This window comes from Erithacus rubecula, assembly GCF_903797595.1.
Source record: "Erithacus rubecula genome assembly, chromosome: 1".
Lineage (NCBI taxonomy): Eukaryota > Metazoa > Chordata > Aves > Passeriformes > Muscicapidae > Erithacus > Erithacus rubecula.
The window spans coordinates 42255855-42275690 of NC_136658.1; the positions used below are offsets into that span (position 1 = coordinate 42255855).

General features: G+C 37.4%; 1 protein-coding gene across 13 annotated transcripts in view; it reads left to right on the plus strand.

Annotated features, from left to right (window-relative positions):
• The window catches only part of ZMYM2 (zinc finger MYM-type containing 2), an 83625-nt gene that overhangs the window by 60396 nt on the left and 3393 nt on the right, over window positions 1–19836 (plus strand). For 12 of the 13 annotated variants that reach the window (XM_079328148.1, XM_079328147.1, XM_079328141.1 and 9 more), the window contains 12 exons: window positions 3633–3798; window positions 4655–4689; window positions 6453–6582; window positions 6755–6870; window positions 7561–7732; window positions 8616–8714; window positions 10626–10720; window positions 11622–11790; window positions 12682–12833; window positions 16653–16767; window positions 17719–17970; window positions 18347–18467. In XM_079328148.1, the coding sequence (XP_079184274.1) occupies window positions 3633–3798; window positions 4655–4689; window positions 6453–6582; window positions 6755–6870; window positions 7561–7732; window positions 8616–8714; window positions 10626–10720; window positions 11622–11790; window positions 12682–12833; window positions 16653–16767; window positions 17719–17970; window positions 18347–18467 (1622 nt within the window). Of the gene's footprint in view, window positions 1–3632; window positions 3799–4654; window positions 4690–6452; window positions 6583–6754; window positions 6871–7560; window positions 7733–8615; window positions 8715–10625; window positions 10721–11621; window positions 11791–12681; window positions 12834–16652; window positions 16768–17718; window positions 17971–18346; window positions 18468–19836 lie in introns of those variants that run through there. The other variant, XR_013776939.1, reaches the window with a different exon arrangement.

The window sequence follows — 19836 nt, forward strand, 5'->3', positions numbered from 1 at the left end:
GCAAAATTCTGGGTGTCTTGAGGTTAGCTCCCTAAGTTTTTAGAGCTCCTCCTGTAAACTTGCATGCAGTGGTTTGGATGTTGCTCCAGAAAATGCCTGGGAAATGTCAATATAAATCTTCAAGTAGCCTGATATTTGATGACAGTTTCAATCATTTGATGGTTTATTAGGGCATTGATATTACCTTGAAAAAGAGTTTACAGTTCTGAGAACAGCACAGGAATCTGTTTCTTTTAATATACACTGAGAGACATTGATGACAGTTCTACAGCTGAAGTTCACACAGGTCATGCAAGGCTGCAGTGGAGAATTGATTAGACTCAGCATGTGCAGTGATGACTCTTTTCAGTGGGGGTCAAGTGTCTTCAGCAAAGAGTAAGTAGGAGGTGGGGAACTACAGTCTGAGGCAAAGAAAAGTTATTGTGGCTGGTGAGCTTGGCAGTGATTGTCAGCAGTGGTAACATTTGAAAGTGGAGCCAGCATTAATCAAAATGGTAAAGACAGCAAGACAGCCTCGTGGAGTTTCTCTTGTCAGAGTTGAGCCATTCTCTAGTTAGACATCTCAACCTTCACTAAGTACTCTTTCAGAACAGCTGATCTCTCTTTCATAGTCACTCACTCTCTGGGAACAGCTTTTGCTTCCTATTTACTGTAGTTGAAGCTGGAACAGACAGTGAAGATTAGGTCAAGGTAGTAGCAGTCCAAAACATTGGGAGAGCATTAGGAACAGGTCATGGAAGGATTTAAAATGTAAATAAAAGTTCCACATACAAAAATTTTATTCTTTAATCCAAATTTGGGGTGGACATTAGTGATTTATACTAATCACCATGCCCATTTGAACTTGTTCAAGTAATGGGAAAAGAAATGCAGCAAAAAGCAGTCCTGAGTGGCAAAAGACATGTGCAGTACAAGCATGGCAAGCAGAGATGGGCCTTTTGGAACACAGATAAGCACACTTGAAGCAGGTATTTTGGAGATTCAGTTAAATTTATAAATTTAGTGTCAGTATCCCAGGTGAAAACAAATGAAAAGGGGAAGGAAGTAAGAAAAAATCATAAAACCATAAAATGTCATGAAAATCATTAATTAATTTTCACTTTCAATTTAATGGTCAGGGAAGTGGGCAGGCAAGCAGCATGAAAATTCAGTGCATGGAATGGTGTATAACATTGACTATGAGCAGCATTATGGAAATAGTAGAATTTAAGTGTAGTAAATATAGAGATGAGAAGTGAAGCATCACCATAAAAGTCTCAGGTCTCCTGAGGAATAGTAATTTCCATGTGAAAGCAAGCCAGCTTTTTTTTTTTTTGAACCTAAATAATTTAGTAGAAGCCCAGGAGAGACAATGGTACACTTATTCAAAAGACTAAATGAAAAAGGAAACCAGGAGAAGGGAGAGAACAGTTACAGGAATGAGAGAATCACAGAATAGTTGGGTTGGAAGGGATCTTTAAAAGGCTGCCTCGTCCCAACACCTCTGCAATAAGCAGGGACTTTTTCAATGAGATGAGGTTGCTTGGAGTCCCATCCAACCTGACCTTAAAAGTTTCCCTATCTATAACCTCTCTGGGCAACATGTTCCAGTGTTTCACCCTCATTCTAAAAAACTTCTTTCTTCTATCTAATCTAAGTTGACCTTTCTTATATCTAAGCTAAGTTGACCTTCCAATTTAAAACCATTTCTCCTTGTCACAACAGACCCTGCTGTAGGAAGACTGTAGCTGCTGGATTTGACAAGATTTGACCCCTTTTTCTTTCTTTGAAGTAGAGAAAAGTGAGCAGAAAGTGGTGCTTTGATAGTCAAGCAGCGTGCAGCAGGTCAGAATAGATGGGCTTTTCTGTACGTGAGTCAGCTGTCATTCTTAATCAGTGTTAGGTGGGTTTGAGATTTAAATTTAGAGTGAATTATACTATCCTGGTTTTTCCTACTGGTATTTCAGTCTTTTGGTGGCTTTGGAAGTTGCATTTGCCTTAAAGGTGTGAATTCACAGCTTTCCTGAACTGATTAAATCTACACTATTTTGGCAGTGCTCTACATTTTATCTTCTTTCCCACTCCCTTCTAAGAATACAACTTACTTTTGTCCTACTGAGGTGATCTACAAAAGGAACTGTGGATCAGCATCAGTGACAAGTACAACAAAAATTGAGGGAAGATGGGGATAATGCACTGCTGTGAGGTCTCTGACCTTGTGTGCCCTACAGGTGCATAAGCACTGCTGCTGCTACATGCACAGAGGAGAGGGAAGAGAAATCCCTGCTCTTCCAGGGCCATCTGGTGCTCAGTGTGAGGTGATCTTGAAGCTGCATATTTAATTGCTCCCAATTTAAAGCTATTTATACTGTTAGAAACAAGTCTATGTATCATCTTTAAATACTTGAAAATTACAACTGAGAGCCTAATTTCTTACACTGGCAAAGAATGGTGCCACACTGTTCAAATACAGAGAAGAAACTAAACATTAATTTTTAAATATATTTGAACTATTTGGCCTGTTCATGCTTTTTTGGAATCACAAAAACTACAGTTGGACTTTGTTTTGTTTTGTTTTGTTTTTTTTAAGCCATCAGAGCCTTGTGCCTAACTGCAGTGTTGTGTATGGTTTTATGTATTAATGTTTTATGTTGCATATATTATAACTTCCCTCTTCCTCTCCTGGCTATATTATTAGGTTGACTTACTTTGGATGCCTGAGCATTTTAAAGTTTTTAATTTTTTAAGGTCTGCTTTAGGATGGAGTTTGCAAACAATACTCAGGCCAGCTGTAGCGCAAACAATTTTTTGCTTACTTGAAGATGTGAAATTGAGGCTAATAATTATATAATAATAATAATAATAATGTAATAACAATAATAATTATCTGTTCAGATAATAATTTATAGCATGGCAGATAAAATGCTGTAGAATCTATTTTGGAGAAAAACATTGTTTGTCTTAGTGATGCCTCATGGAAATAACATGCAAGTTCACGGAAGATACATTACTTAAATGTTTGAGTTTCCAAGTTACATACTAACTAAATTTTGGGGAGCTCTCTTTTCTTGAGAGAAGTTGTGGTTTATAAATCATAGGGAAACTTGGATGAACTAAAGAATTGGAATATAAAATTGTTGCTAAATAACTATAATAATGGAAATATAAAAAATATTTATGCTGATTTAATACCTAGAGAAGTGATTATTTTGGTGACTTCTTAAAACTTTTAATTCTTTTATAAAACAAAAAAAAAAAGCCTGCCAGATCTTGGAATTAGAAAAATGCTTTGTATTTGTCCTTAGTTCAACAGAGTCATTAAGGAGCCTAATGCTCTCTGCTCTTGTTTTGCAGAATGCTTCAATGAAATTAATTAAAATTGATGCACAAAATTATGTTTTTGATGACTGTTTAGAAGTGACTTTTTTTTTTTTTTTTTTTTTTTTTTACATAGTGTCAGATTAATAAAAGAAAGCAGATTTATTCTGGGTGCTAACCCCCAGCCAACAATTGGAAAAGAAGGTAGCTTAACTACTGTACATGAACGAGACTTAATTGTATAGTGGTACTGAATCCTCAGTACTCTTAAAAATGTAGAAATAACTTTTTCCCAAGGCCTGTTTAAAAATGTGAAAATCTTCCTTTGCCTTAAGGCTGTACGGTGTGACTGTTGTAAGTCTCAAGGAGTCCTCAAAGAGAAGGTGCAGTGGCGCGGCGAGATGAAGCATTTCTGCGATCAGCACTGCCTGCTCCGCTTCTACTGCCAACAGAACGAGCCCAACCTGGCCACCCAGAAAGGACCTGAGAACCTGCACTATGGTATGTGCTGCTTCAGGCCTGGCAAGTGCCAAGCCACATGCTTCCTTTCAATGTAAAATTGAAAGCTGCATGAATTATTTATTTGTCGTGATAAACTGCCATAGAGATTATCCTGGTCTGTGTTACCATCACGGGCAGCATTGAGCTGTTCTGGGTTAAGTGTAATTTTAGTGCTGTATCATCATGGGAACAGAAGATGTTTTCCTCTTTCGTTGTGCTCCAGTTTGTCATTACTTGTTCTGTGGAAAATCTTCTCAAAATGCCTTTTGGTCAGAGAGAACTGATGCGCTAGGAACAAAAAAAAAAAGGAAAAACATTAAATGGAATTAAAGAAAATAACTGAAATGGAAATGAGTATACAATGAAAGTATCTAAATAACAGGAATACATTGGTTGTTTTTTTTTTTTTCCTTTTCTGTTGGCAGTAGGTGTAAATTTGCTAATGGGCACTGAATTGATTTGTGGTTTAAATGGCAAGTCAGGCAAAGTTCAAATAAACCAGCTTTTAAGTTAACGCAATTATGGCAACTCATCTTTTTTATATAGCCATTTGCTTACCTGAACATTTTGGTCTTTACTTTTCTGAAAGAGGCTATATTCACAACTGGCTAGAGCATTGATTTGACATTTGCTTTTGTTTAAGGCTTAATACTAGAGTATGGAAGGAGATCAGTAGGGAGATGTCCATGAAGGAAAAGCCTTGTGTGCAGTTCTCACTGCACTGTGGTACTAATGAGTTCTCTTGATTTAATGTTATATTGATGACAAGTGTTTTCTTGAGTGGCTTACTGAAATTTGCTTTGATTTTGAAAAAAGGGAAAAAAAAAATTCTAAAAATGTTTCCTTGTACTTTTAGATCAGGGCTGTCAAACCCCCCGGACAAAAATAACAGTAAGTACATATATTTAACACACTCTGTGTCTCTAACTCCATCTCTCTCTCTCTCTCTTTAGATATATATATGTATATATACACATATACAAAACATAATTAGATGTACTTAAACTGCAAGTTCCTTGTAAATTAGAGGGATGCTGTTAAAAACCAAAAATTAGTTTCTTTGAATGACCCTATGCTAAATTTATGAAGCTTTTTAGTCTCTCTCTTTCACATCTCTAGGTGAAATAAAATTTTCAGATAGTCATACTTTCTTTTCAGTGTCTTCTGGGAAACTAAATTATCAATCGTGTTTTACATCTATAGTGCATATAAATGTTGCTTGAAAGTTAACAAACTGTGTGTCTTATTCACATGTTTAGACTGAATAGGTGTATTTATTGAGTTTAGAAAAGGGAAGAGAATTTCACTGTTGGAATATTAAGGTGGTAGCTCAGCTTTAAAAAGCTGAAAATAAATCTTCAGTTCTTAAATTTTGTCCTTCCCAAGAGTAGAATTCTCTAGTGCTCAAGGTCTGATTGACTTTGCTGCAGAGTAGGCAAGCATAGCCCTTTGCAGGATTTCTGTCTGGAAGGCTGGGGATCATCAGTGGAGCAGCAGCCTTCATTCTGACTTTCACTTTTTCTCAGCTTGTCAAAAATACTACTGTTGGTATTGTTTTCAGTTAGCTTAGTGTATTTTGTTTGAAACTTAGTTTTGTTTTGGTCTGTTTGTCACATGGAAGGTCTGAGAGACTTGCCTTTTAAATGCAAATAGGCATTAAAGATGACTTAGATTTAGGTGGAAGTTTTTGATGACAATATAAATATATTTATGGAAAATACAGAAAATTGTTTAGGTAACTAGAGACATCAGACAAGATAAGCTGTCATGTTCAAAAGTTTAATATTTTATGTTTCATTATGTTAATTCAGTCCATAAATTTTTAAAGGTTGTGTGAAAACTATGTGTGATACAGTATTTTTTAATATATATTAGGGAGTGTACACCTAATACAGCTGTTCTTGGGACTGGGCTTTCCTTCCATGTCTAAAAGGACATATGAGGCTAGTCTTCTACATATGACAAAATAGAACTGAGAGTTTGTTTTTCAAATCAGATTCTAAAAGAGGTTCTTGGGTACAAAAACGTAGTCTGGAGCAAGAAGGTTTTTTACCTCTTGACTGTAAGGATGAGTTTGAACATTGTGGGATGTTCCCAGGTATTTGTTGTCACTGTTGTAGAGCCAGAAGGGGGAGCTCGAAGTTCATACTTTAGAGTAATAAAAAAGTTTAGAGCATTTTTATTCAGCAGTACCTTTTTTTAAAAAAAAAGTATAAAGTGATCTTTGAAGTATGGCATAATTCAAGAAGGTTAGGTCTTGAGCCTAAAATTTGTTAATGCTGCTCATAATATATCTTTTTACAGCTAAAATTATTATTTTATGTTACAAAATTGCTTAAGTGGTGCTTTCACTTAAATGAGTGCATAAAGAAATCTGTAGAGTGCCTTCAATTAAAAATAAATAAATGAAAAAAAGGAAAATGAGCCAGAAGTGTTCTCTCTCCTGTTACGATCCTGACAGTGGCAGCTCAATACTAGGAATGTAGAATAGCTTACAATTATAGAATAGTAGTTGGTGCTGTTGTGTTGTGCTTCTATGAGCTTCCTCTTCAGTATCTCTTTTATGAAAAGTATCACCTGATACATTAAGTCAAGGACTTTGTGTTGGAATCAGTGTGGTGCTGCAGCACCTTTTCTTATTTGCTTGTCTGCAGGGTTCAGCTCCACCACCTTCTCCAACACCTAACAGAGAAATGAAGAATAAGGCAGTTCTTTGCAAGCCTTTGACAATGACGAAAGCCACGTACTGTAAACCTCATATGCTGACAAAATCTTGTCAGACAGGTAACTCCTGAACTCTGCTAGAACTCATTTCCTCATTGCTGCTTTTTCTTAAATATTACTGTACTTTAACATACTGCAAATATTCTGATTTATTTTTTTTTTCACTAAATGCCAGGTGTGAAATATATTTAAATACCTGGCAGTATTTGCTTTTTCCTTTTTCTTTTAATAGAAGATGAGTGGAAAAAAGAGTATGTCCCAGTGCCTATTCCTGTACCAGTCTACGTTCCGGTGCCTATGAACATGTATAGTCAAAATGTTCCTGTTCCTACCATGATTCCTGTTCCTGTAAGTGAGACTTTAGCTTCATTTTAACGTTGGCATCCATTCACATGCATGTGTGGGACCACCTTGTGTTGCTAGTTGTCCTCCTTGTGGTCCATCTAAAGGATTGCAGCACTATTTATTGAAAAAGCATTAAAATCTGACAGTGGCACTTGATTCCCTGATTATTCTTTAGGACCTGTCTGCCTTCTTCCAGTGTGAAAATCTTGTGCCACTGAGCTTTTTAGGAACAGTTATGAGTGATACTTCTGCTTTTGCTGAGTATGCTGAATATGCTTTAACAGCAAGATTTGTATTTGTAATAAGGATGCTGAAAAGGTTGTGTTGTGAAAGGATGTCAGTGGGAAAAGTAGCAGGAAAAAGCAAGCCACTAAAACAAGATGCTAATTTGTCCAAGCTGTTAGTCTGAGGTTATAATCAGACAGGTTTGAAGTTCCAAAGACCCTTCTGTTCTTTCTTTGACAAGAACAATTTTGTCTTTTTTTCCCCTCTATATCCTTTCCAGCTTTCCCTTCTGTCCATAGCTTCTTCATATTGGGTTTCTAACCTGTCAGCATTTTCTGTAAGGTCACACTAGAGTGATTTATTTCTAATCTGTATCAACTCTGTCTTTCAGAAGAGGATAGAATTTTTTTTGTTGTTGGTTGCTTCACTATTGCATTTTTTCTTATTTCTGCCTCCCTGTCTTCACAGGTGCCAGTTCCAGTTTTTTTACCCACTGCTCTGGATAGCACTGAGAAAATCCTTGCAGCAATAGAAGAGCTGAGGGGAAAAGTACCCTCAGATCCTTTGGAAGCTGAGCTGCTGAACTTGTCAGGGGTGGTACCTGAACATGTTGGAAAAGCTGAAGCTTCTGATGTGGCCAGTGAGTTTCCTGATGAGTTTTTGACTGTTTGGAGTGCTGGGGGATGTGTATGACAAGAAGGATTTGATTTGGTTTTTTATTTATTTTTATTTTAGGGAAAGTTTTAGCACAACAGTACTGTCATTGAGATCTTCTATTACTGAGGTCTTATATTAAGTTGTATTGTACTTTAAGGTCAGATGGCAACTAAGTACCACTGGCCACTTGCTCACTCCCCTCACGCCTGGTGGGGAAGAGACTTGGAAAATAAGTAAACCATGTGAGTCAAGAACAGTTTAATAATTACTGTATTCCAATCTATTGCCATTCTTCTACTAAAACTGCACATTTCTGGTAGCTCTGCAAGGTTGTCATTGCTCCCTTTTGTGAAGTACAGCTAGCTAAATGAGCACACATATGGGATCAGAGCTTGCTCGCTTGCAGAGGACTGAATTTGGAGTAATCATTGTTTGCCAGAAGCTGGAGAGAGTTCAAGCTTTGTTTCTCCCTGCCTGAATGCCTTATTTGAGAAAGAGATCCTCAAAAAGCAGACTTGAAAGCCTGTCTGCTGCAACAGGATCAGATAGGAAAATAGATAGGTTTGTCAAGATTGTTTGAGTTCTGGGATTGGTTTAAATGATCCAGGTTCACTGGTATTTGATTTTCTATACGTGTCCTTTGCTGACTCACCTTCATGGAGAAGAGCAATGGACTAGTAAGTATCTGCTACATTTGAAGGGTTGGAGAAGTAAATGAGATCTCAAAAACAAGAAAATGTAGGATGGTAATGAGCAGGACAGTCGATTTTAGAACAACTCAGCTTCTAAAACTGTGGATCTGCACCGTTTGGCTAATCCATGTGTTGCTTAAAATAATGAGATTTTTTTCCTTTTGTTTTAAACAGGTGTAATAGTTGACTCAAATCTAAACTCAGAGTCACGGACAAGCTTGCCTGATATTCCATATGAGCCAGATCTTGATATTGAAATAGACTTTCCAAGAGGTAATTCTTCTGTGATTTTAATAAATATTGTGACACTGTGGGCAGCCATTGTACCTTGTTTAATCATCCTTTCAGAGGAGCTTTATTTGATTGCAGGATCTGTTGACTGACTGTTATGTAAATGCTTTGCCATGCCTTTGTATGATGGGGGACTTCTGAATTAGTTCTTCCATCTTTCTAAATACAGTATTTGAAACAATTCAAAGAAAAGGGAAAGTTAACAAAGAACTTGGCTGCATCATGGTTTTGAACATGGATATAGGAAAGTTATTTTGAAGGCTCAAGGACTCAGATGGCATGTGTCTTGGAAAACATAATGAATGCATTCTTCAATAGCAGGTATTTTCATGGTTTAGAGAAGAAATTCCTAAAGAGTCAACTTCCCACTCAAGTTTGTTAGAAAATTGGAAGTTGGCATGCTGCACACCACTTGTATTATCTTTTAATATCTTGGTAATGTCTGTATCTGCATTTGAAATGGTAGTGTTACTTGAATTAGCAGGAAAAAAATCACTACTTTGACTCCTTGGAAGAAGTTCTTGATGCTATGTAGTACAATTTCTATCACTCTACAGAATGCAGGGAACAGTGTCTGTTTCCTTACACCATACCCCAGCCAACCCAAGATCCAAGGAGCTTCTGGTGGTACTGTCCCTCTTCCATAGCTCCTCTTGGACACATGACTCTCATACCTCACCTGTAGGAACTGACAGGCTCCCATTGTGCTGTGTTGTAGATATCTGCAGTAGGTGCCCAGTTTGCTCTAGTTTGAAGAGAAAGCCTGGGGGTTAGTCTGATCTTAGTCTTGGGAAATTTACTAGTCAGATGCATACTTGGTTTTTAACCCTTTTTTTAAGTGAGGCCAAGTACATGAGAAAGAAAAACCATAGAAGAAAAGAAATAAGTAAGTTAGAATAGTAAGTAGCAGCAGTCTGTAAGAAGCATTCATTACACTGAAGTGCTTCTGAGATAAGATTCTTTGTGGTATCAGGACTGCTTTTGAGTCTGGGGCAGAATTCTGAAATATGTGCATGTAAGTGCTATTTCATCTGCACCAACTGGAAAGCTGCTGTGAGAAATAAGGTGGTGAAATCAGATTATCAGAAGAGTATTCAGTTTTGACTGAAAACATTCTTTGATGGCTAAATGAGGGACGAATGTTCTTCAGTAAAGTAAATAAAGGTGGGGCCTGCAACATTCAATCCATTCATATGTTGTGTCATTCCTCAATGTCACCTGAAATAGAGTCCTCAATTGTACCTCTGAAATGTTATATAAACAATATTTTGATGTAGTGCTATACATCTGTTTACCAAACTTAACTGTAATACTCATCATGAGCGAGCCCTCCACCACTTGTATAAATATAGACTAAACTCAGTTTCTCTGAAGGAGTTTGCTTTCTGATTCTTAATGTTTTTAACCAAGTATAGTGTGCTACAAGATATAACAAAACATGAATATAAATAATCTAAATACATGAACAAAACTGCATGTACTAAGTTATTTTGTATTTTTTCCAGTCATAGCTGCTCATTCTCACCATACCTAAAAATTTTTGATAGCAAAGACATCCTGGGCAGAAAACATTGTGTTAGCATCTATAGTAAGAAATTCTGCTGTAGCAACTTAAGATAATACTTGAAATGTTGAGCATTGTGTCCTCTGAAACTTACTTAGAAATAAACTAATTGACAGCTTTGTCTTACAATTTGACAGCTTTGTCTTAGCTTGAATATAAAAATAGGTTTGTTCCCTCTTAGCAAAATCCAGTGTTGGATTGTGCTTATTTGTGTGCCTTTGTGGACACCTTATGTTAAGGCACACCAATATAGTTTGTTTTTTTTTTTTTTTCAAGGCAATGTCATTTAAAAAACATTTAGAAATAAGTTTCTGGTAATGTATTTTCAGCAACTGAGGAGCTTGATACAGAAAATGAATTTTTATTACCTCCTGTTTTTGGCGAAGAATATGAGGAACAGCCAAGGCCTCGGTCCAAAAAGAAGGTAATTTTTTCATGCTATTAAAAATACCAAGAAAAGCACAAAAATTTTGTAGGAAGAAATACCTGAGTTTTGTTTTTAGTTTTCATACTGATTTACAGCATGTTACTGTCTACTCATATCTAATATCCAATCTTTATGATATAAATTGATACACTCCAAGTAATAAACTTATTTTAGTTACAGATAACTGTTGGATTTGATAATGGATGTGTGATTTGTAAATTCTGTTTTTGCTTCACAGTGGCAGAACTGTTCATGTAATGTGCCACTGTGTGTATAACTACTGTATTCTTAGCAATGCTATTTTACCTTCTACTTTGAACAAAGGTGTCTTGTCTAAACTTGACAAGAAGATGGAAAAACTTTGGCATTACCATGGTTTATAATGGGAGCCATAACATTTCCTTCATAGGGAGTTTAAAAAATATATATTTGTTTGTAATTTTCTCAGATTTTATTTTTAGTCAATTTTAGTTTAGACATTGGATACAAATTACCCAAGTCTTTTATTTCAAAGGACACTACCAAAAAATACTTTCCTATGCCTAGCAGAAAGCTGAAATGGTTTTGTTCTGGTAACTGCAGTAGATATTGCAGCTTTTAAAAATCCAGCCAAATTCTACTAAAGTTTTCTAATGATAAATTAGTCTTTCCAGTATCAAATCTGGAGTCTAAACTTTCACTATTATGCACATACCCATGCTGGGCGTGCTTTAATCTGGAAAGATTTAAGTGCTGGTTTTTCCATTGGTGGAAATGTTCCCTGTGCATTGACCGGATGAAATTCTGGGAGCGCACTGAGGTTCAGCCTGCATTTTGGCCCGCAGCTGGCTGTGCCACATGCTGTGTCCCACCAGCAGGGTGAACCTCTGTTAACCTCTGTGTTGCCATGCCCTGGCAGGGTGTGAAGAGGAAAGCAGTGTCCGAGTACCAGTCGCACGATGACAGCTCTGAGAACTCCGAGTGCAGCTTTCCGTTCAAGTACGCCTACGGGGTGAATGCCTGGAAGCACTGGGTAAAGTCGCGCTGTTTAGACCAACAGCTGCCAGAGTTAGAGGAGCTCAAATCAAGTAAGTAGCTCCAAAAATCTGCCATCCAAATTCTGACCTGGTAGGGAAAATTGCTGTACTTGGGTGATTCTCAGATGGAATTTTTGATAGAATTTTTCTCATGTTCTTAATGTTCCCAGCATGACTGAGATTATTTTACCAAAGAATTGCCAAACTCTTTTTTTCTAGTTTTTCCTATTTGGTTCAAAATGCTGGGTCTCACATTTCTCAATAAACCTAGGACAGTACTTTCTTGGCTATTCTGATTTCTGTGGCCATTTTGATTTTTTGTTTGCATCCTATTTTTCCTCATATGCTAACTCACTTTAGAGTTCACACCATTTCTGGGCTTCTAAATGGCAAGGGAGAGAGGCATCCTCCTACTCTTTGTCCTGTAAGGAGATCTTCCTTTGAGGCTGGCATGACCTGACTGTGGAGCTCTGGTGCAAGGTGGCCTTTGATCCCCTGGAGTTGTGCTGCTGTCCCTGCAGCTCTCCTCTCTCTACACATTTGTATTGTGAGGGGAATTGCTGCTACTCCTGCTGTTCTTCAGCACCCTTGTGTAGTGCTCTTGGATCTTTGGACACTGCTGTTTCCCCTGGAGGTGCCCCTCTACACTACTGGCTTCATTTCAGCTTCTTGGGCTGCCTGTGTGTCATCCTGAGCTGTGCATGTCAGTACCTTTGTTAGCAGGTGTTACTGAATTTGGTTAACTAGACTTTACTGTGGGAGCCTTGATTGTTTTAATACAGACCTAGCATTTTAACTGCTTAGTACATTTTAGTCTCATTCATTGGTTAATGGAGAGGTCATCAAGCAAGTTTCTCAGTTTCCAGTCCAAAAATACCCCATCCCACCCTCACTGTGTGACAATTCTGTTGTATAATGTAGCATTTCTTCTCTATTTTACAGTAAAGTCTGTGAAATTAAAGGAAGATCTATTATCACATACTTCAGCTGAGTTAAACTATGGGTTGACACATTTTGTCAATGAAATTCGAAGGCCTAATGGAGAGAACTATGCACCTGACAGCATCTATTATCTGTGTCTTGGAATTCAGGAGGTTAGTAGAGGCTATAGAGATGGGCAATGGAGCTGATTTGACTGTAACCCATTTCAGTAGAAGAGTGGAGATAACATGGATTTACTGGCTAGGAGCTACCCTTAAAACATGGTTGTGATCAGGCTGCTGGGTAATCACATTGTAGAAAGCTGTCTGTGTAGGAAATGAGTTTGCAGACCTATCCTGAAAACTCAAACACAAATTTGTATAATGTAATAATTTTAAGCTTCTTGCTGTATTGAAGCAAGTAATTAACCCAGTCAAAAACTACTTTTCAAATGCTATGCTTCATTTTGTTTGCTAAAGATGTCCAATGTAAAAACAGAATGAAACAAGGCATGGTCTCTAAGAGTTTTACTAATTCAGTTCTTTAGCATATTGAGGAAACAACCTAAATCAAATGTCTTTTTTGGAAGGTCTAATTGAGTATTGCAACTGTGGGTAGGCAGGATAGAATGCAGGAAACTGCTATATTGACAATAAGATAGGAAAGAGTCAGATTAGATGTAATGTATGTGAAGGCAGTATCTATCTCTAGATACTTAGAGAAGCTGTTCCACAGCTTATCTTTTAAGCAGGGAGAGTTGTATTAATTTTTGCTACATAAGGCAAAACATAGGTAAAATAAGCAGTGTTCAGAGCTGAGAGCATAGAAAATTTTATTCAAGTTAAAAGGCAATAAAATATATGTATGATGTGGAAAGCAAGCTGCTCACAGGGTTTTCAGTTCCACTTAAACTGTTCCATACTTGAGGCAGATGACTAATTTTTAAACTGAAATATTTTAAAAATAAATAGTAAAATATTAATTTTCCTGTATTGCAAGTATGCTCATTGTTGAAACTTGAGAGAAGCAAACACTGATTTTAGTCACTAGTTTTTTAGTCAATATTGCTACAAGGCGTGTTTCAAATTCAGGTAGCTTTCTGCTTCTGCACTTGCATGATACACTGTCTCTCTGTACCTTTCTGTTGAATTAAAAATACTCATGTTAAGCAAATAAACAGTACACAGAGGGAAATATGTGTTTATAAAATGGAACTCCATTTTTTTTAAGCTTTCTCTTTATACCTTTGGCAATTGTCTATTTTATCAGTTGTGAAAGCTAGTTATGTATAAAACATCTTTTTTTCAGCTCTTCAGAACCACAGTTTGTGTGGCAACCACAATTATCATGAGGCCTAATACACATACACAATGAAGGAAGATTAATGGAGCAACATGTGGTCATTTTACTGCAATTTTACTGCTTATACTTGGTGTCCAGTATTTAATTCTTGCAATGTGAGCAGCCCTGATTTGTTGGCCAGACTGGTAGGAAGATGAGCTGTGTTCTGATGAGTTTGCATTTCACAAAGGCAGATAACAAGTGAGGGACAGAAACATGAACTGTGTAGGGCTGCAGCCATCATCTGTGTGCTAATGGCAAATACTTGGGGGTGTACCACCCTTCTGAAGAAACATGTTTAAGCAGGCTAGTGGTACACTAAATGCAGTGTTCAAAATGTACAATAGAACTCCATTCCCTTCTAGAATTTGCTTAGTCCTTTCCATCTGACAACCCCAACTCTGAAACAGAATAAATTGTCTGCTGCTGCATTAAATGTATTGGCTTTGAACTTGTAAGGGCATTAGAGGAGATTAAAAGGTGCCATTTGAGGATACAGTTGGGGCAAAGATCATTAATATTTTGCTATCTTAGAGTAAGTTTCTCTTCAAAGGAAGAAAATGTGGGAGGCTAGTAAAAAAGTACATTCCCCTTCCACGAGCATTTCTGCACTCATTGTGGCTAAATACACACTCATGGATAGAATGTGGTTTGAGCCCAGGATTCTTCAAGTCCTAAGTTGGTTTTCTGGTTTGTTTTGTTTTGTTTAGTTTTAATTTTGTAAAATAACTTTTTTCCAAAAGAAAGCACTGTAAAATCTGTTGCAGGAAGCCTGTCCCTTACTCAGATGGTGCAGTTTCTCGGTTCAGGTTCATTTGCAGCTGAAATTGTTCTCCTTTCAGACAGAAATGGTTCAATAATGGTTTTGATAACTCTGAAGTAGTGATCCTGAAGAATATCAGTCTTAGAAATAAAAACTGCTGCATGGTTAGGCAGACATCTAGTGGAGAGGATTCACCTAGAGGAAGGTGTTAACCTGCCGTGCTCCTTTGTTGTAACATGGCCTTCATTCTTTGTCCCTAATTGGGATTATTGGGATTTGGTTTTTTTCTTGTTTGTTGTATGTCTGGTAATGGGGTTGTTAGAGCAGGCTAGTAGAGTTAGGCAGACGTTTGTCTGAAGGTCAGACCAACAAAATCACTTTGGGCAGCAATTCAGGCTGTTCTCCTCTGCTGTGGGTTCCAGGGGCACATCCAGTTCCTTCCCATGTGCTGCTGTTACAGTAGAGCTCACCTCAGGTGGGAATGGCTTGTGCTCATCCTGCCCCTGGAGGGTTTGTAGAGCAGCAGATCATGGTATTGTGGTTTGGGAATGGAGATTTGCAGGTTTGGGTGGTAGGTTGGAGTCTGCCCTGCCACACAATGTCATCCTTCTATATAGGCTCTGCAGTGCTGGTGATCCAGGGAGCTTCAGACTTCTACTGGGAATGCCAGAGTTTAGTCAACACTTACTCTGAAACAGGAGAAAAGAGTATTTTTAGTTGAGTTCTCACAGCCTTGTGTGCAGATTGGTTTTGAATCAGTTTTCAGTCTTAATTTCCACTGCCAGCATTCAGTGTGAGCATTTAATGAGAACCAGAGAAAAACACATGGTGGAAAAATGTGCCAGGGAATGGAGAAGCAAACACCATGAAGCTTATAGTGAGCTATATTATCTGCCTTAAAATTGCTTTATAAAATCAAAACTGGTGTATGTAGGAACAAGCACATGTGGGGGGATATTGTGCTTTGAGGAATTAGGTAAACTTATAATTTGTAATTATCTAAATGAAAATGTTGAAAACCTGTACGAAGTGTATTCATTCATTTTCCCTCATTATAAAATTAAGTGCAAAGATAAAGAAGCCAGCATGTACTGAACTGTGATCACCTATTATAAATAAGTGTTGTGTTTAATGTGAATTCAAGCATGCATAGAGAAATAGGTGCCATTTCCAGAAGCAAATGTGGTTTTTGTCTGTCAGTTTTATTGTATTCACTAACAGGCATATTCTTGCAAAGATAACCCCAAAGTAAAAAATTTAAGAAGCCAGTCCTCCGTTTCTTAGAAATGTCTCCAGAGAGGATGATGTCAAATAGTAATCCTCAGCCATTAATTTTTGGTAAAGGTTCAGAAGAATTTCTGTCTGTAAGGTCAAGTGGAATAAGATAATTAGATTACAGAATAGGCCAGCACCTTGCACCATCCTATCATCCTTCTTGCACTGGTGTATGTTATTATCACAAATATATGGGTGGGGTTTTTTTTCCCCACTTTTGTATTGAAGATGGTTTTTTCTCTGTCTGGAGTTCACATTTAAAAGGGCAGACTCTTACTAAGTATTGGTTGGTTTTGGGGTTTTTTTTTTGAAGGCCTGGGTGGAAGAAAAAGATAAATTAGTTGTTTGTGGTTTGGCTTTTTTTAATGACTCCCCATTCACTAACACAATGTTGCACACAGGAAATGTTAGAGAAGAATGTTAGTTGTAATTAAACTGATTCATATCCAGTTAGAAATTTTCAACATAAAATTATATTGAAAGTAATTGTTACCTGTTAGATATTGGAAAAGTGGCATAGCTTTATTTTTAGATCCTGTTTTTCAGTACAATGCTTGCACAGGAGTTGTTCTAATCTGGAGTTGTAAATACTGTCTCTCTCTCTTTTCTGTAGTATTTATATAGAAGTAATCGAAAAGACAACATATTTATTGATCCAATCTACCAGACATTTGAACAGGAATTAAATAAAATCCTTCGAAGTTGGCAGCCAAGCATACTTCCAGATGGTAATTTTCTTTTTGGTCATGTATGTCTTTCATCTCTTAATAGCTATGTATTCTTAAGCATGCATATATATGTATGCATATGTGTGTGTATATATATGTGTGTATATATATATATATGTATATATGTTGTACATTGTAATAGTAGTTGATGAAGAATTACAGAGATGTCTTCTAAGATTTAATTTCAGACTGAACTTATTTTGATTTGTCTTGTTTCTGGGTAATTCATGTTACAAGAGTTGTTTTGCCACTGACTGTTAAAATTAACTATCCATCTTTAGGAGAGAAAGTTAAAAAAAGCTCTTTGACCTGTAGTTTTTGTCTGAGCCAAACTTTTTTTTTTGCCCCTTTTTTTCCCAGATGGAAGCAGGTAGGCAGGCATTGCACTATATGTAGGTAGGGCTAACAGGTGATGTATTTTAGAATTTCTCACCTGGATTAGGAGGACTCTTTGCTGGGAGTCTTCTGCTCAGAACAATCATCAGTACATGGAAAAATCAAATATTTCCCAGCAGACCAGTGCTGGTCCTGAACATTTCCAATTGAGATATACATTAGCAATAAGAAAGAAGGTGGTACAATGTTTGGAGGCCTTAATCTGAGCAGAATAAAATGAACTCAAAAATACGCCTTTTATGACAGAATTAAGGTGACTCCATTGAACATTAATTTCTCTGAAATAACATGAGAGAGCTGCATGTCAGCAGTGCTGTTGTAACTAAACAGAAATGTGTTCTGTCTAAAATTGCCTGTGTGATATTTGCCATTGACTTATCTCAGTGAGTGTCTCTAATGGGTGGGTTTGGGGAGTGTGGACATATAACTAAATTTATCACCTGCTTGTGTCATGATCATTTTGTTACATTTCACAAAAAACTTGATTTTTTTTTTCCACCTTGACCGTTCATAGGCTAATCCACTGTATTTTCTTTACTATTCTTTTTTACCAAGGATCAATATTCTCTCGAGTTGAAGAAGATTACCTTTGGAGGATTAAACAGCTAGGATCGCATTCACCTGTTGCTCTTTTGAATACTCTGTTCTACTTTAACACTAAATATTTTGGCCTGAAAACAGTGGAGCAGCACTTAAGACTTTCTTTTGGCACTGTTTTTAGACAGTGGAAGAAAAATCCTCTAACAATGGAAAGCAAAGCTTGTCTTCGATATCAAGTGTCTTCCCTCTGCAGAGCTGATAATGAAGGTACTGTGGCAGTTCAAAATTATTATTGCAGCAGCATCCACATGGCACTGATGAGGGACATCTGGGCACTTGGCCAGGAGACAGAGCTCTCTCTGCCTTTCCCTACAAAGCCTAGCAGCTCTCAGCTCCTACAGCTTTAATTAGAGTGGGTGGTCCATGGGGGACTGCAGGGTCTCTGAGTTAATTTGATCCCACTCGTCTCTGTGTGAAGCACTGTGACTTTGCTGTGCCTGTGGGTGGCATTTCCAGTTTGCAGATTTGCATGGTTGTGGTGTCTGCCTTGTGGTACTTGGTGGGATGCTTATGGGAAATTTTACTGAAAAACGTAAAATAACTTCAAGTTCTAGCTTAGATGTGGTTGATTTTCTTCTTAAAGATAAAATCACTACTGGAAAAAGGAAACACGAAGATGATGTGCCAGTATTTGAACAAATTGAAAACACATCTGATCCAGCTAGATGCCCTGTGAAAATGTTTGAGTGCTATCTGTCTAAAAGGTAAGTGTGATACAGGGTATTACAAACAGGGTCTGGAGTAAGCCAGGTCCAAATGGGAGCTGTTTTGGTGCAACATGAAATGTGCTCAAGCAAAGGAAATGGATTGAAATCTTCTGCAAAATACCTAAATGAAAGTGGATGAAGACAGCAGAGTTGCTTCATTAGAAGTTATCAGGCATCTGAAGTGCAGATCCTTTTGAGGTACCCAGCATTGAAGCATGTTTAAAATATTTTGTTGTAGGAAAACTACTACTGGCAGTAACCCAGGATTTAGCAATCACTTGTTTCCTTCCAATCTCCACAATTAATTGTGCAGGAAGGAAAGAAGCAGAAATTATTACATTAAAAATAAAAGCCTAGGCAACTCTTAAAAAATTAATTTGCGAGCTTAGTGTTTTGGAAGCTTGAAAACAAGATTTCTTGGAAAGTACTTCTCCTTAATTGTAACAGCCATTCAAGGGACTGATTTTAATGTAGATTTTGTGTAACTCCAAGGGAAATGTGGGCAAGTGATACCAAAGAAGTAAAATCACCTTGTATATACAACCCAATAAATTAAATATGAGACTCAACGTGTGCTGAGAAATGGCATGGAAGAGCTCAGACAGAACTTCAGCAGAAGTATGAGCATGTGATTTTACAGAAAGAAACAAGTAAAGAGTAGCTTGTTGTCTGTTAATGCAATCACCTGTTTTTCATAAACTCAGTTGATCCTGGTTGTTGCAGGGGGATTTTGCCTTCACTTTCTCTACTTTGGTGATTTGGAGAGGATTTGTAATTAAGAAGTCAAAGTTGGATTTTCGGACTGAGTTTTACAGTCACTGGGGGAGAGACCACAACATAGTTTTTTATTCTTTAGGAAGAACATCTCAATTTTGGGGAAAAGAATGCTCTTAAACCCATTTGGAACATCAGTGATGATGTGGTTTCAAGCCATGTTCTCTTGCAGATGTTGGTCACCATTGTTAACTGAAGCAGCAGACTGTTTTTCCTGGTTCTGCTTCTAATTTTGTTGAAATAATTTTAATGGCATACTTAATACTGTAAGAACTACTGCAAAATTTTAGGCAATGCCAGCAGTTTGAAATACATGTGGCAAGCAGTGGACAGCTGTAGCTGAAATTTCAGGATGCTTTCATTCAGAGCTATGAAACACTGTATTATTGTTTCTTTATAGTATCAAACTGCACATGGGGAGGTTAGGTTGGACATTAGGGAGGGTGATTAGACCTCCTGGAATGGACTGCCCACTGAGATGGTGGAGTCACCATCCCTGGAGGTGTTTAAGGAAAGACTGGATGTGGCACTCAGTGCCATGGTCTGGTTGACATGGGGGTGTTGGGTCAGAGGTTGTACTTGATCCCAGAAA